The sequence below is a fragment of the Argopecten irradians genome, chromosome 14 (assembly GCF_041381155.1).
Source record: "Argopecten irradians isolate NY chromosome 14, Ai_NY, whole genome shotgun sequence".
Taxonomy (NCBI): Eukaryota; Metazoa; Mollusca; class Bivalvia; order Pectinida; family Pectinidae; genus Argopecten; species Argopecten irradians.
The window spans coordinates 34,819,695-34,837,369 of NC_091147.1; the positions used below are offsets into that span (position 1 = coordinate 34,819,695).

Genomic DNA, 17,675 nt, shown 5'->3' on the forward strand with positions numbered 1-17,675 from the left:
AGATTGGTCAATTGAAAGTGAGATTTATGAATGGGATTCGTTTACTACACATAGCAACAGTGGGCACTCTCTTTACTTTGCCCTGAGAACCACAATTTTAATCATATAATTTGTAAATGAAATCCACCGTGTATATTGATAAATTATAAACATTTTCACTGCATGCCATATATGGTAATTCAGTTGACCTAATTATAGAAATGAAATAGCTATGCTATGACCATAAATTTTGCTGTAAGCATGTTCATTATAAACCTTGCAAAGTAGAACACTTTGACTCATGTAGTACTTTATATTTGTACAATACTACATTTCTTGAATCGTGCAAAGGAAGAGTGATACAGCAGTAACGTTGTTCAGATTGTGTATAACTTTAGAGTTAATAGTGTGTACTGTTTGTTCTGAAGTCATTAACAGACATTGATAACACTTACATGTAGAGGATCAAACACGGATAAAAACAGGATAAGGCACTTTTCTGTACGATTGATTTCTCTGTCAGAGTAGCACATCAAAGTAGTGATGACGCTGCTATACCACTTGATGGAGTCTGATTAGAGAGTAAATGCATTAGAACACATTATATCACCCAATCTATGATGTTTTTAGATTGGAGCCATTGAAGCAAGGTTTGTTTATGTTCCTGGTTTTAAGTAGTTTAACATCCAATCAATTGTCAGAGTCTCTTAAGGATGTGCCAAGTTTAGATGGTGAAGGAAATCCAGAGTACCCAGAGAAAAACCACCAATGAGGAGTCAGTACCTGGCAACTGTCCTACATGGGATTCAAACTCGCAACCTAGGGATTGGAAGGCTTGTGGCGATATGTTGGGACATCTTAACCACTGTGCCACTGCGGCCTCTAAAGTTGGTCCAGAGTTTGGGGGTCCTGGCTTCAAACCCATATCCGTTCATATCTCCTCCTACCTTTTTAGCTCCTTCCCCTCCTTTGGGGACACAGGTGACCTTATTTATAGGGGAGGGGCACTCTTCCACAGGAGCCCACAATATTGGGAGGGAGGGGCACTCTGTTTTACCGCTGCCTTCGATATTGGGGGTAGGGGCACAAAGGATATGGATACAATAATAACTTTGTTCCAGAAACAATTGCTGCTACTACAGCTAATGTAGTAACTGAATTCAGTATTCAAATGATGTTCTTTATTTAATCATCATTTAGTATTTCACTGCAGTTGTGGAGAGAATGATTTTGAATCTGTTTTGGTTGGAATTAATATACTTTATTGCAGCGAAAAAGTTCTACTTTTTGCTAATATTAATCAAATTCCAATTGCCTCACGTTTCCTTTAAGCCTTTCTCTTGGAATTTAATTCTCAGTCTATTGAAAGTGGTAAATTAAATGATTTGCATATATCTGCTGTGCATGCAAAGTAAGTTTAATTAAACGTTTTATTTCGTGGAGAGGAAATCCTTGAAAGGTTTGATTATACACAATAGATTCACATTTAAAACACTCTGTGATTTGCATTTGTAAGAAAGGATTTTGTCAAAAAGGCTTGCAGTAGAAACAAAGATAAAATCTGGCTCTTTAATTCATTCACCCCTGAAAATTCATAATGAACTGTTCTAGTCTTTGACTTAGGAGAGTTCAAATGTGTATTTAGGAGTGAATGAGTTAATTTTCCATAAATCTTGGACTATATTACACTGACAAATGATGCCATGGAAATTCAAAATGAACCCTTCCAGTCTTTGAATTAGACGGGTTCAAATGTGTCTTAAGTGATGAATGGATTAATTATCCAATCATGGAATATAATACACTGGAAAATGATGCCATGGCATTTTCACAAACATTTACTGTTATTTCTTTAAATGTAAAGTGTGTTGTCCCATGAAGTCACCTTGGTTCACACCTTTTGAAGCAGATATTTGGGCATTACCGTATTTGACCCAATAAGCGCCCAGGGCGCTTAAAAAATTGATAAAAATGAAAAGGTGCTATTAAGTCGAAATTATTGCAAATCTATACCGTTTAAGTAATTTTGGTCCTTATTTATGCATGGGCAATTGAAATTGAGGCCTCAAAAAGGGGGAGGGGTGCTTATAGGGACATGGGCGCTTATTGGGTCGAATACGGTACGTTGCTGCATGTTTTATCCATTTTTTCCATGCTTTAAAAAGAACAATTATATGGCCAACACAAATATTATTATAAAAAAAATAGTATAAAATATGTATATACTAAATACAGTGAACATGGGGCAAAGAAGTAATCTGGCTATGTGGACAAAATAAGTAGTATCATGGGAGTCGTTTAGAAGTTAGGGAGAATAGAAAAGATGAAATCCCAATTTAGTTGACTAATTTTGACAGTGGACATATTCCTAACACTATCTTTACCTGGGTCCTGTTTCACAAACATTCCTTAACTTTAAGGAATTTCTTAACTCAAATTTCCCCACAGAAAAGCATTGCAAAAGTTAAGGGAAAATTCTTAAGTTAAGGAGCCTTCCTTAAAATTTGTAATGCTTTTCTATGGAGAATTTTAAGTTAAGGGATTCCTTAAGTTTAAGGAATATTCATGAAACTGGGCCCAAGTGAAATTAGTATCAGCAATCCTCCCCACCTACCTCCCCCTCCCCCTCCATATAGAAATTAAACAAAAGCAAAGACAAAGAGAAAAAAATAATAACTTTGAAGGCAGTTCACCCCTTTATCAAGACAACCACATTTGCCCAATATGGTCAATTAGTCACAAGTAAGCATATACATGTACAACAATAGTAAATGTGATAAGACAAATGAAACAAATATTTCGATAATGTTAATTAACTGACAATTATTTACAATGTTCTTTTCTATTCCAGGTTTCCACCATGCAGACATTTTGTCTTCTCATGTACCAGAATCCTGGTAAGTATAATAATTACACTGTTATGTTAATTCATCATTTAAACTCTATGTAAAATTTTAATCAGTTTTGTTGTTTTGGATTAATTTTGTTCAGTATGGATGTATCTATAATTTGACACATCACAATCACTTAACAGTTACCATGGAAACCCGATGGAGGAAGATTTGGTTGCCATGGACTCAAATAAGGGGTAGGGGGAGGGGATTGTAATAGCATTTGACTAACAGCTCTTGTTATAACCCCCCTCCCCCTGCAGTGAAGTTAGAGAGTGTTCAGTATACTGGATTCATGCTGTCTGTCTGTTTGTCATGCATCTTTTAAACCTTGCAGTGATTTTGTATTTTTTTTAATACAGCTCTGAAAACCGTATCTTCTGTTTTGAATCATATTTGGTCACATGGAATTCCATTTCAAGTGTAAAGAGAGTATACATTTAATATGGTTAATACTATTTGACAGTCATGCATTTTATTTGTAATTTGATAAAATCTTTAAGAATGGCAAACAAAGTTCATTTCCCAAGTGGATCTTTCTGAAAAATAGAGAATGAATGAATATTTTTCAAAATTTTACTGGGATTTATTGCTAGATATGGACTTGGCGTATGCTGGAATTATACCAATGAAGCAATTCTCTCGGATGTAGCATTTATAAATCAATGAATATATATATAAGGATAATACACTGAATGACTTTGATCAATGAAACAGTCAACTTTGCAATGAAAACAATCTCATTTAACAGCTAGGGTTTGAACAGGGCAGGGCGCTGGGCAAAAAAGGGGCAAAAAGGGTAAAGAATAATAGAATCTTACATAGGTCTGTCAAGTGGACAAGGATATCTCAAGTCTCATGAAAAACTTTGGCATGTTACCCCGAGGCTTGCTGAAGCTTGCAAGTTGTGTGTACAACATACATGTTGTATCTTATCATCCGGTTTATTTTCTGAACAGTAATGTAAAGCTACAATTGTAGGACAACAGTGCAAAATACAGGTGTATTTTTATTATCATGGTTTTTCTTTCACTTTGATCTCTTTCCAAATTAGAAATAAACTGAAATGGGGAGATTTGTATTTTGAAAGATCCTAATAAATTGTTACAAATTGTTTAAAAACAACACCAGACTTAACTGAATTTATAAAAACAACGCCAGACTTAACTGAATTTATAAAACAACGCCAGACTTAACTGAATTTATAAAAACAACGCCAGACTTAACTGAATTTATAAAAACAACGCCAGACTTAACTGAATTTATAAAAACAACGCCAGACTTAACTGAATTTATAAAAACAACGCCAGACTTAACTGAATTTATAAAAACAACGCCAGACTTAACTGAATTTTCAATAAAAAACAACGCCAGACTTAACTGAATTTATAAAAACAAACCAGACTTAACTGAATTTATAAAAACAACGCCAGACTTAACTGAATTTATAAAAACAACGCCAGACTTAACTGAATTTATAAAAACAACGCCAGACTTAACTGAATTTATAAAAACAACGCCAGACTTAACTGAATTTATAAAAACAACACCAGCCTTAACTGAATATATAAAAACAACACCAGACTTAACTGAATTTATAAAAACAACACCAGACTTAACTGAATTTATAAAAACAACACCAGACTTAACTGAATTTATAAAAACAAAACCAGACTTAACTGAATTTATAAAAACAACACCTGACTTAACTGAATTTCAAATCAAATAAAAACAACGCCAAACTGAATTTTAAAAACAAACACTGAATTTAAAAACAACACCTGACTTAACTGAATTATAAAAACAACACCGACTTAACTGAATTAAAACAACACCTGACTTAACTGAATTTATAAAAACAACACCGACTTAACTGAATATATAAAAACAACCCAGACTAACTATTTAAAAAAAACAGACTTAACTGAATTTATAAAAACAACGCCAGACTTAACTGAATTTATAAAAACAACACCAGCCTTAACTGAATATATAAAAACAACACCAGACTTAACTGAATTACAAATTGATAAAAACAACACCACTAACAAATTTATAAAAACAACACAGACTTAAATAAATTTATAAAAACAAAACCAGACCTAACTGAATTACAAATCGTATAAAAACAACACCAGACTTAAAGATGCTCCACCGCCAACAAACCATAAATGATACTCGTCCTTTGAACAATAATTGGTGTTTAATCGTGTATATATATGTCTAATGAACACAAAAAATAATATAAAATAATTATTTTGCTTTTTGTGCAGAACTTCATTCTATAAAGAACATAGTGCCACGGAATTTTTTCGGGATGCAATTAAATATTTCTTATAGTTTTATCTTGAAGTAAAATTTGATGCTCAAACTTTTCAGTTGTGGTAATTGTGTAAAATAAATAACTTTTGTAACTGAAGAAAAAATACTAAATCGTCTGGTCCTTTTTTGACAGTGAAAAAATACCATTTGTCAGCGGTGGAGCATCTTTAACTGAATTCACCCTGTTACGATAAAAGCACCATACTATCATTATCAATGAAGCTGTTATGTATCCAGATAGGAGATAAGAGTTCTGTAGTTATATTGTGGTGATAGCACTTGTATATTTTGTTTGGAGAACCTGTATGTATTCATTTATCTCTATAATCTATTCTACGGCAATCTTGAATCACCAGTGCAGTAAGATGGACTTGTACAGACAATGGTCTGGTTGCTGTATTTAATTGATGGTATCTGGTCAGCAGTGATTGACCCTCTTTAGCAGAGAGTGATGGTTCTGTTGACCACACAATGCTATGGGTACAGTCTCTGATATCAGATAGCTAATTCAGACTGATGCTGCTGACATGCATAGTGAACAGTATGTATAACTATGTATTTCAAGGAGATAGCAACAAAAGCCAATTGTCTACAAAAACAGCTAACAGTTAGTTAGTATATATGAATAACATGGTGTAAATACTTGCTTTACTTAATCAATGAGGGGGCCACGGTGGCCGAGTGGTTAAGATGTCCCGACATATTACCACAAGCCCTCCACCTCTTGGATGCGGGTTCGAATCCCATGTGGGACAGTTGCCAGGTACTGACCGCTGGTCGGTGGTTTTTCTCCAGGTACTCCGGCTTTCCCCCACCAACAAACCTGGCACGTCCTTATATGACCATGGCTGTTAATAGGACGTAAAAATAAACAAACCAATAAAAACCTTAATCAATGGTTTCTTTCATCTCATTCGTACTGTTCTTTGATATACATGTTTGTTGGAATAAAGTCTAAGTTTAGTGATCTGCCATTTCAGAAAGCATGTTTCTATGAAGAACAATGGTCCATTCATTCAAGGTCACCGGGGTCAAATATGCTAACAGATATTCCAGACATACATGCTTTTTATCCCAGTTGGGTAACTGAGGGCCAATTGATATTAATTAATTAATTAAATTATTAATAATAAAGATTTTCTTGATCTCTTGGATAATGAACAGTTCTTAAAATATTTTAGCACACTTGACCCCTATCACCTTGAAAAATGGTATATCTTGCTTTATTAATTTGGAAAACTAACAAATTTAAGTATATAGAAAGTGTTGACAAAAAAAAAGTTAAGAAAAAAACTTCAGAGCTGGCAGAACAAGAATGCATGTCTTTCAAGGAGTTACATGCTGTGCAATACAGAGTTGTCAATTTGGTTTGTCTTCTGATGTTTTATTCAGATCGACACGGGCTAAGATATTTTCATTGCTCATAAAGTCATAAAGAAAATGTTCGATATCTGTCACAAACCAGAGAACAATGAATGATGTGTTTCCTGTTACAAGACCATAATTAATTTCATTCTAATGAGCGATAGACGGTTCTTTATTACTGATGTATTAGATAACTATTCCTGTTAGGAATGTGTTCATGTTAATTAGGAATGTAGTATTGGTTGTTTGTGTACATGATAGTGTTGAAGGTATTTAGGAATTTGGAAATAATGCATTCTTTGTGATGCCAAAGGTTATACGAAAAAAGGTCTTCTGGGTGGTTGCCATAATAAGTATAGATATTATTTGGCAATGATAGGAAGTTTTGCAGCTTGAATATGTATATCGACTTTGGTAAGAGGTTGTGTTCTAGGGTGGCATCAAGGTTAAAGGGTTACAGAATCTGGGCTGATTTCTAACATCAAATAAATCAAAATCTGTTGTTGAAGATTTGATCAGTTCAGAGGGATATGTAATTTGTTGATATGAATTATTTTTTAAAAAGAGAAAGAAAATAAACTGTCAAAAAGAAAATCAAGAAATTAAATGAGAAAGAAAAAAAACCATCTATTTTTTTCAGAAATTTGATGCATTCAAACTTGTTTTTTATTCATTGAAAACCTACAATTCAGTTTCTTCCCCAATATCACAACATAAGCATTCTCTCCTTATAATAATTCGTTCTTGGGTTTTATCGGCAGTGATGTGTATATTGTTGGTTTTGTAGATCTGTTTAGAGTCTTGATATCCTTCTGAGGTAATGATGTAAGCCATTCACCCCTGAAGACACTTAGACTCTTCTAAATCAAAGACTAGACCAGTCCATTATGAAATTTTAGGGGTGAATGAGTTAAAAAAAACAGGTGAAACAAAAGAATGCTTTCTCTGTAAACGTTGGTTTTATTTAACCGCCTAACTGAAGTATTTAGGCTCCTCGTACCTAAAAACAGTAACTCTTGTGTGTTTTTTACGATCTTCATCGTATAATGTATATATAGCGTGATGTTGTTTGTTCACAAAAAGGTGAACCAGTCTCATGGAGGCTTCAAGTGATCATGCACATTCTCCAAGTTCGTGTTAGCTCTTCGTAGTTCAGTGGATTTGGTTCAAAGCCATGTACAGTCAAACCTGTCTCTAAAGTCCACCCAAGAGACAAGTGAAAAGTGGTCTCTAAAGCCAAGTGGTCTTTATACACAGGTCAAATTATGTTATAATTGGCCATTTGGGACTACAAGACAGTGGTCTCTTTTTGCAGGTGGTCTCTATACAGAGGTGGTTGCTTTGACAGGTTTCACCCTTTTATAAGTCTAACATCATAATTATGAATTGTTCTATCTCATTAACGATGGTATCTCTTTTCTGTCATCTGAAAACTAGTCAAAGGTAATAATTTAGTCTCAGTTAAATGGTTATTTTAGACCAATATCAAGTTCACTTTCAACACTTTTCAACCTCTACTGATTTCTTTATCATTGATGCCTTATGACTGTTATCTATGACCTTTGACCCCTTCAGAAGGTCACTTTAGTTTAATTGATTGTTAATTCCCCTTTGACCCCTTCTATCAATCATTTTAAACCCCTTCTACAAGTTACAGGTTCCCTATATAAAGACCACCTGCTGATTAAGGTCACTTTTCATGGGTCCCAAATGGTCGATTTCATCGCAATTTGCCCTAGCTGTGTATAAAGACCACTTAGCCTTAAAGATAATTCTTTCTTGGTCTCTCAAATGTTCTTTATAGACAGGTTTGACTCATTATTTTTGATGGCTATATACTTTTTATAGGATGTCCTTTACTTTCTTAATTATACTTTGAAAATTAATTACTTCCTAGAAAGTGTGTTTAAAAATGTCTTCTGAACGCCTTCTCCTTGGTAATGAACTGCACAACCTTCCCAATCCTCAATTGATGGGTTGTCAGTACCTTCCTTTAGGAACTAAATCTTTCCATAATTAATTGCTCCATTATTGAAGTATAAAGCTCTCCTTCCTGCTGAGTTGAATTATGTCTCTACAGTACATATAGGAAGGATCTACTGACATACTAGAAACATTCTAACCCCACCGATACATTACCCTTTCATTTGTCTGCCCACTCATTTAATCCCCCCATCTTTTTGTATGTACCAGGAATAGATCACTAGTCCCAGTTACCACAGTGATGTGAGCGCTGGCTGCTTTCTCCTGATAGTATCTGTTGGTAACAAGGGCTCAGTAGATCTAGGGCTATCTCTGGTGACACTGTACATCCCAGGAGAATGTTCCTGACCAGGGTTTCTACATTATCTCACTCTGTATCTACAGGTGGCCTAATGAACAATAACAGTAAAGGCTTCACTTGTTTGTCTCTACGATTGTTAGTACAAATACCTGTTCTCCCTTGGCAAAGCAAACAAATCCAAGAAAATATATAATCCATGTTAGACCTAAATCATATCATTAATCTTAAACTTCTCCCTCTTTTATTTCCCCTCTCTTTGCCCTCTATCTTCCACTATATCCCCTCTTCTCTTTGCCCACTGTACTTCTATTACCCCATCTCTGCCCTCTACTTTCTACAATGTCCGCTCTTCCCTCTGCCCACTATACTACTATTACCTTTGTCTCTGTCCTCTACTTTCTACAATGTCCCCTCTTCCCTCTGCCCACTATACTACTATTACCTTTGTCTCTGTCCTCTACCTTCTACTATGTCCCCTCTTCCCTCTGCCCTCTACCTTCTACTATATCCCCTCTTCCCTCTGTCCACTATACTTCTATTCCCCCTGTCTCTGCCCTTTACCTTCTACTATATCCCCTCTTCCCTCTGTCCACTGTACTTCTATTACCCCTGTTCTGCCCTCTACCTTCTACTTTATCCCATCTTCCCTCTGCCCATTGTACTTTTTTACCCCTGTCTCTGCCCTCTACCTTCTACTATATCCCCTCTTCCCTCTGTCCACTGTACTTCTATTACCCATGTCTGCCCTCTACCTGCTACTATATCCCCTCTTCCCTCTGCCCATTGTACTTCTATTACCCCATCTCTGCCCTCTACCTTCTACTATATCCCCTCTTCCCTCTGCCCACTGTACTTCTATTACCCCATCTCTGCCCTCTACCTTCTACTATATCCCCTCTTCCCTCTGCCCACTGTACTTCTATTACCCCTGTCTCTGCCCTCTACCTTCTACTATATCCCCTCTTCCCTCTGCCCATTGTACTTCTATTACCCATGTCTGCCCTCTACCTTCTACTATATCCCATCTTCCCTCTGCCCTCTACCTTCTACTATATCCCCCTCTTCCCTCTGTCCACAATACTTCTATCCCCCCTGTCTCTGCCCTTTGCCCTCTTACTATGTCCCCTCTCTACCTTACCCATCTCTGCCCTCTACCTTCTACTATATCCCCTCTTCATTCTGTCCACTGTACTTCTATTACCCCTGTCTCTGCCCTCTTCCTTCTACTATATACCCTCTTCCCTCTGCCCTCTACCTTCTACTATATCTCCTGTTCCTTCATCCCTCTACCTTCTACTATGTCCCCTCTTCCCTCTGCCAATTGTACTTTTTTACCCCTGTCTCTGCCCTCTACCTTCTACTATAACCCCTCTTCCCTCTGCCCATTGTACTTCTATTACCCATGTCTGCCCTCTACCTTCTACTATGTCCCCTCTTCCCTCTGCCCATTGTACTTTATTACCCCTGTCTCTGCCCTCTACCTTCTACTATATCCCCTCTTCCCTCTGTCCACTGTACTTCTATTCCCCTGTCTCTGCCCTCTACCTTCTACTATATACCCTCTTCCCTCTGCCCTCTACCTTCTACTATATCTCCTGTTCCTTCTTCCCTCTACCTTCTACTATGTCCCCTCTTCCCTCTGCCCATTGTACTTTTTTACCCCTGTCTCTGCCCTCTACCTTCTACTATATCCCCTCTTCCCTCTGCCATTGTACTTCTATTACGCATGTCTGCCCTCTACCTTCTACTATATCCCATCTTTCCTCTGCCCATTGTACTTCTATTACCCATGCCTCTGCCCTCTACCTTCTACTTTACCCATCTTGTCTCTGCCCTCTACCTTCTACATTATCCCATCTTCCCTCTGCCCTCTACCTTCTACTATATCCCATCTTCCCTCTGCCCATTGTACTTCTATTACCCCTGTCTCTGCCCTCTACCTTCTACTATATTCCCTCTTCCCTCTGGCCATTGTACTTCTATTACCCCTGTCTCTGCCCTCTACCTTCTACTATAACCCCTCTTCCCTCTGCCCATTGTACTTCTATTACTGTATGCCCTCTACTTCTACTATATCCCTCTTCCTTCTGCGCATTGTACTTCTATTACCCTGTCTCTGCCCTCTACCTTCTGTTATATCCCCTCTTTCCTCTCCCCACTGTACATCTATTACCCCTGTCTCTGCCCTCTACCTTCTATATCCCCTCTTCCCTCTGCCACTGTACTTCTATTACCCATGTCTCTGCCCTCTACCTTCTACTATGTGCCCTCTTTCCTCTGCCCACTGTACTATTATTACCCATGCCTCTGCCCTCTACCTTCTATTACCCCTGTCTCTGCCCTCTACCTTCTACTATATTCCCTCTTTCCTCTGTCCATTGTACTTCTATTACCTTTGTCTCTGCCTTCTACCTTCTATTACCCCTGTCTCTGCCCTCTACCTTCTACTATATCCCCTCTTTCTCTCTGCCCACTGTACTTCTATTACCCCATCTCTGCCCTCTACCTTCTACTATATTCCCTCTTCCCTCTGCCCAATGTACTTCTATTACCCCTGTCTCTGCCTCTACCTTCTACTATATCCCCTCTTCTCTTGCCACTGTACTTCTATTACCCCTGTCTCTGCCCTCTACCTTCTACTATATCCCCTCTTCCCTCTCCCCACTGTACTTCTATTACCCATGTCTCTGCCCTCTACCTTCTACAATATTTCCCCTCTCTCTGCCCTCTACCTTCTACTATGTGCCCTCTTTCCTCTGCCCACTGTACTATTATTTCCCATGCCTCTGCACTCTACCTTCTATTACCCCTGTCTCTGCCCTCTACCTTCTACTATATTCCCTCTTTCCTCTGTCCACTGTACTTCTATTACCCCTGTCTCTGCCCTCTACCTTCTACTATATCCCTCTTCCCTCTGCCCACTGTCCTTCTATTACCCCTGTCTCTGCCTTCTACCTTCTACTATATTCCTCTTTCCTCTGTCCACTGTACTTCTATTACCCCTGTCTCTGCCCTCTACCTTCTACTATATCCCCTCTTCCCTCTGTCCACTGTACTTCTATTACCCCTGTCTCTGCCCTCTACCTTCTACTATATCCCTCTTCCCTCTGCCCATTGTACTTCTATTCCCTGTCTCTGCCCTCTACCTTCTACTATATTCTCTCTATTACCTATCAATCTGCCTATTGCACTTGCTGCTACAAATTGTACAGTACTCATTGATAGTTATACAGTAAATCAAACCATTCAAATGACACCAGACATGTTTTGTTTTAAAGTAATTTGTGCTTCAAGTATGACAAGACTATCAGCTCTACTACAATGTAGTAAATAAACAATTTCTCTGGTAACATGTCATTATGTTGACTATTCATTATCTAATAAAAAGGCTAGTTCCTAGATGTGAATTATGCCAAAAAGTCTGAAATGCTCCAGATTTTAGACTTACAATAATATCTTCACTGAGACCAGAAATTGTTACTGTAGTCGATGGCTCTGTAGATGTATTTATAGAAACGAGAAACTTTGGAATTTGGCATTTATTTTTTGGAGAAGAGATACATGTTGTCTGTGATTATCTCCTTTGTCCTAGTTTTCCACCTCTCATGGGAGCTACATAATTGTAATAGTGCTGTTGACCTTGGAATTATTATCAAGGTCATTGGTACAGAGCATTTGTTCTGTAAGTGTCCTTGGACCTAATTGTATTATGTTCAGTAGGAAGGTATGCCTTAATGGTCTGCTCAAACTGTTTGATAGGGATGTTCTATCGTTAGCTGTCTATAATGTATTGCCAAGATATCGTTACAGTTGAATATACCTGTATTAAAAAATAGGCTTGGATTAAAGTGTCAGTGTTTTTGTAAGTCCCCCACCACTCCCACCCTAAAAAACAATTATTGAGCTTAATTAAATGATTGGTCAGAATATATCAACTGACAACAATTGTAAGCCTCTCAAACTTGAAACCTATTGATGAATCCTATTGATAGAGTTTCAGACACCTTAACCACTAGGCCGCTATTGCCGCCAATCCCTCAGAAATATGTAATAGTGATATTCTGTATCGCACATTTTGATAATGAAGGAAAATTTCAGGAATGAAATTAAGATAGAGTTCAATCAGTCTGAAAAATCAAAATGATCAATTTTTGTAATTTTATACATTTGATGGTCAGTATTTGTATGTTTTATTTTCAGCTTGCTGACAATTGGTCATTTTTTGTGTGTTTTATTTTTAGCTTGCTGACAATTGGTCAATATTTGTGTGATTTATTTTCCGCTTGTTGACAATTGGTCAATATTTGTGAGATTTATTTTCCGCTTGCTGACAATTGGTCAATATTTGTGTGATTTATTTTCAGCTTGCTGACAATTGGTCAATATCTGTGTGTTTTAATTTCAACTTGCTAATAGTTTAATATTTGTGTGATTTATTTTCACCTTGCCGACAATTGGTCAATATCTGTGTGTTTTATTTTCAGCTTGCTGATAATTGGTCAATATCTGTGTGTTTTAATTTCAACTTGCTGATAATAGTTTAATATTTGTGTGTTTTATTTTTAGCTTGCTCATCATCCTCGGTGTTGTGGTTGGAGCCATCATGAAGTGAGTTGGTAATTATAATTGGGACTATCATATATGACATGTTTCTATTTTCATTTGTGAAATGATGAACATCTTTTTCAAATTGTTGAATTAAATTATTAGAAGTAAGATCAGTAATCCTAGATGAGGGGAGATAATCCAACTTCATCATAATTCTAAGTTAGGGGAGACAATCTAGTCACATCAGAATTTTAAATCAGGGGAGACAATCTAGTCACATCAGAATTCTAAATCTGGGGAAGACAATCTAGTCACATCAGAATTCTAAATCAGTGGGAGACAATATAGTAACAATAGAATTCTAAACAAGGGAGAGACAATCTTACCACATCGGAATTCCCAATTTAAGGGGAGATAATCTAGTCATATCAGAATTCCCAAATCAGGGGAGACTATTCAATCACATCTAAACTCTCAAATTAAGGTTATAATCAAATTCACTGCATATGAAAAGTGAAAAAGTCCAGGTACATCAGAAATCCTATCAACTTGGGGAGTTACTCATGTCAGATTATATAATAAGGAATTACCAAAAAACGGTGAACTTTCCAAAATAGTTTCTTTTACAATCTTAATCAATAATTATCAATTATTATTATCTGCAGAAACTGACTCTTGCATTTATTGGGTTGGAAAAATGTGGTCATGGTTTTAAAGAGAAGTTTTTGTTAAAAAACAGATTTATCGTCTATTCCAGATGGTGATAACTGTCGCTTGACAAGTTTTTACTCGTTTGTCTTCATAATAGGAGGAAATGAAATAATAATTTCCTGAATAAGGAAACGATCTGTCATAATTAAACAGTTCAGTTTGAATTATTTCCATTTTGGACTAAAAGATCTAAAGTACATGCTTTTCACATTTGTATACATGCCAAGGGATGTATTTGATGTTTTGAATAAATTTGATTTTAGAATGTTTAGTTACTGCAACGAACCCCCATTGTCGTTACACAAATGTGTACAGCTATCCGTAGATGGCACCTGGATGTCCTTTTGTGTAATGTCATCGCCATCTTTTTAAATCTTTTATTTTCAGTATAATAGAATTAAGTTTGTTCAAGACTGCGCTTCATTCTGTATGAACTATAAAAAATTAGCAAAAGAGGCAATATACCTCGGCAGCTAAAGCTACAAAATTAGAAAACTTTCAATTAGTTCAGGGATGTAATAAATATTTCAAATAAAACAACTAATTTCTTAGCTCTTAGTTTAAAAGTCCCCCTTATATATACCACACCTGTATATCCCTTTTGCTCTTTTTTCAATCTAATCTGACCTGAAAATTTCGCACGAAATTGACCCTAAATTGACCTTGATTCAAATAAAGACATTTAGCACTAAATAGATAAAGTTGTTGCATCTATTGATTTTAGATATCAGTAGATTTAAAAGCAGTTGAATAATTTCTGTCTGTTGCAATCGGTGTCGCAGACGAGCGACTCGAAGATCCTGATCAGAACAGCTGATCACAACAATCGCACCATCTTGCATGCGAACTCATTACGTGACCAAATCAATGTCGCTGTAATGAGACAATCTAGTCTTGCTCGGAATCATTGGCACGTACATATTTCCTGCTGAAACGTTGACAGTCACGAACTCACGGCGAGAGAATTTCAACACCTAGCTTCCGTACGGCAGTTATCTGCCCTTCCCCGGGGAGGAAATGTGCTGACTATCAGAAAAATATCACCATTTACAAATGCAGAGACTTTCCATCAGGGCCCAGATTTAGTCAAAATGTGTCAGTGGTGACTGATCAAACTTGTCAAATGTAATTGACACTTAAAGGTCTATGGCGCTGATGAAAGGACGATCATGTGACAAGTAAAAGTGCCAGTGAGATAATTTATCATAGGCAAATTCAAGTTACCCAAGCGTAGCATGTACCATGAATCATGTGGAAATTTGATATGAATCATGTCTGATAATGTACTGTATCACTAGCCAGCCACCTCCTCTTGGGGTGTTTCCAAGAAAGTGATTTTTCAATTTACGCTATTTTAGCTTTCATTCACCATCCTAAATTGACTGATCCTTTACTTCTCATATCTCTCACAGGGACAAAAACAAAATAATATTTTCTTTATTGGAACAAAACAAAATATTGTCACCAATCGAACCATTGAGATATACAATGCTGGAGGATATTTTGTTAATATTTCACAACTTTTTTTTGTTGTTGGTGAAGAGAAATAAGGGTGCATTCTAATCAAAATGTTTGATATTAACTCATCACCCCTGAAATTTCATAATGGACAAGTCCAGTCTTTGATTAAGAAGAGTCGAAATGTGTGTTTAGGGGTGGATGAGTTAATTAGTACTGTTATCATTTGAATAATTTAATGTCTGTTTTTTGTAACAGTGCCACAATGCCGTTTGAAGACATACCACGAATGGGAGCCACTCTCTTCTTCCTTTATCTACTTCCGCCGTACGTACAAAAATTATTGTTGGAATTGACTTAATCTAGTGCATGAACCTATTTTAGCACAGTCCAATTTTAGTGCAAATGCAATAAACTGTAAATTATCATTAATTAGCACAGATATCAAATTCAGTGGTTAAATACCAGAAATACCCTTTATGTGCAAAATTTAGCGCTGTACATGAATTAGCTCTTCAAAGACATTGTGAAAGGCGGTAAGTTTAAAACTACCACTAAAATAAACTTACCGCTAAAATAAACCTACCGCTAAAATAAGTATAATTTACAGTATAAGGCTGTGTGACAATATGAAGGGGTGAGAATTGTTTTCAAATCCTCAAGTCATCTGCCATTATAATCTTATGATATATGGACAGTATGTAACATCAGTTCAACATCGACATGTTTGTCAAATCTGGGAGATAAAGTCAACCATGTGTCAGATGCAGACATCAAGTATATTCCCACTGTTAACGGAAGCTATGGGGCCCAATTAAGTTATGAAATTAAAGGCTGTTTGAATTGGTAATTTTTGCAGTGAGCTCTACATCGGATCCCCTAAATATAAAGTGAACAGGTTGGGTGTGTTGCTTAGTGCTCAGTTTAATGCCTTATTAACAGCCAAGGTCATCTAGCCACATGTCAGGTTTAGCTGGTTTAGTAAAGCCAGAGTACCCGAGAAAAACCAGCAACCAATGGTTAGTATCTGGCAACTGCCCTTCAGAGAATTTAAGCAGGACAGGGATATCTCTAACTTCGAAGTAGATTCACGACAAACTAGACCTTGGACAATTGTATATCTCCACCTTGGATAGAGATTTCTCTGTCCTACATCCCTAAATCTGTTGAGAAATCAGTATTATCATACCTGTTTAAAAAAGAAAGTGTCTTGTGACGTTGTGTAAGAAATAAGGAATTATCTGTTTTGGTTTCAAATTCATTTTTTATTTTAATTCTATTTTCTGCCATTGTCAGGATCATCCTAGAATCGGCGTACAGTCTCCATGACAGAACGTTCTTTGAGAACGTTGGTACCATTATTATATATGCTGTCATTGTAAGTATATTATCTATGTATAGTCGTATTGTCGTTTTTAATATAATTGTAAACAATAAATGCATATTCCATATTAGTTTGCATATCACAGAGTTACCTCCCTTTTGGGGTGTTATTCATTATAACGTCATTATTTTGTGAATGAAATTTACGTCATTTTCTTTGAAAATTATGACGTTACACTCACAAACATATGAATTCTCAATCAATACTTACCCATAAGAGCAGATAATTGTAGAAAAGTTTACAATAGGGACAAGATAATCCACCAGCGGTGCTAGATAGCTAATCCACCAGCGGTGCTAGATAGCTATAATCCACCAGCGGTGCTAGATAGCTAATCCACCAACGGTGCTAGATAGATAATCCACCAGCGGTGCTAGATAATACAATAGCGGTGCTAGATAGATAATCCACCAGCGGTGCTAGATAGCTAATCCACCAGCGGTGCTAGATAGATAATCCACCAGCGGTGCTAGATAGATAATCCACCAGCGGTGCTAGATAGATAATCCACCAGCGGTGCTAGATAGCTAATCCACCAGCGGTGCTAGATAGCTAATCCACCAGCGGTGCTAGATAGCTAATCCACCAGCGGTGCTAGATAGATAATCCACCAGCGGTGCTAGATAGCTAATCCACCAGCGGTGCTAGATAGCTAATCCACCAGCGGTGCTAGATAGCTAATCCACCAGCGGTGCTAGATAGCTAATCCACCAGCGGTGCTAGATAGCTAATC

The 17,675-nt window shown here is 36.9% G+C and overlaps 1 protein-coding gene across 2 annotated transcripts in view; it reads left to right on the forward strand.

Moving 5' to 3' along the window:
- The window catches only part of LOC138306979 (Na(+)/H(+) exchanger protein 7-like), a 71,668-nt gene that overhangs the window by 17,433 nt on the left and 36,560 nt on the right, over positions 1 to 17,675 (forward strand). For both annotated transcript variants that reach the window (XM_069247585.1, XM_069247586.1), the window contains exons 3-6: positions 2,831 to 2,876; positions 13,408 to 13,449; positions 15,817 to 15,885; positions 16,855 to 16,936. In XM_069247585.1, the coding sequence (XP_069103686.1) occupies positions 2,831 to 2,876; positions 13,408 to 13,449; positions 15,817 to 15,885; positions 16,855 to 16,936 (239 nt within the window). The remainder of the gene's footprint in view (positions 1 to 2,830; positions 2,877 to 13,407; positions 13,450 to 15,816; positions 15,886 to 16,854; positions 16,937 to 17,675) is intronic.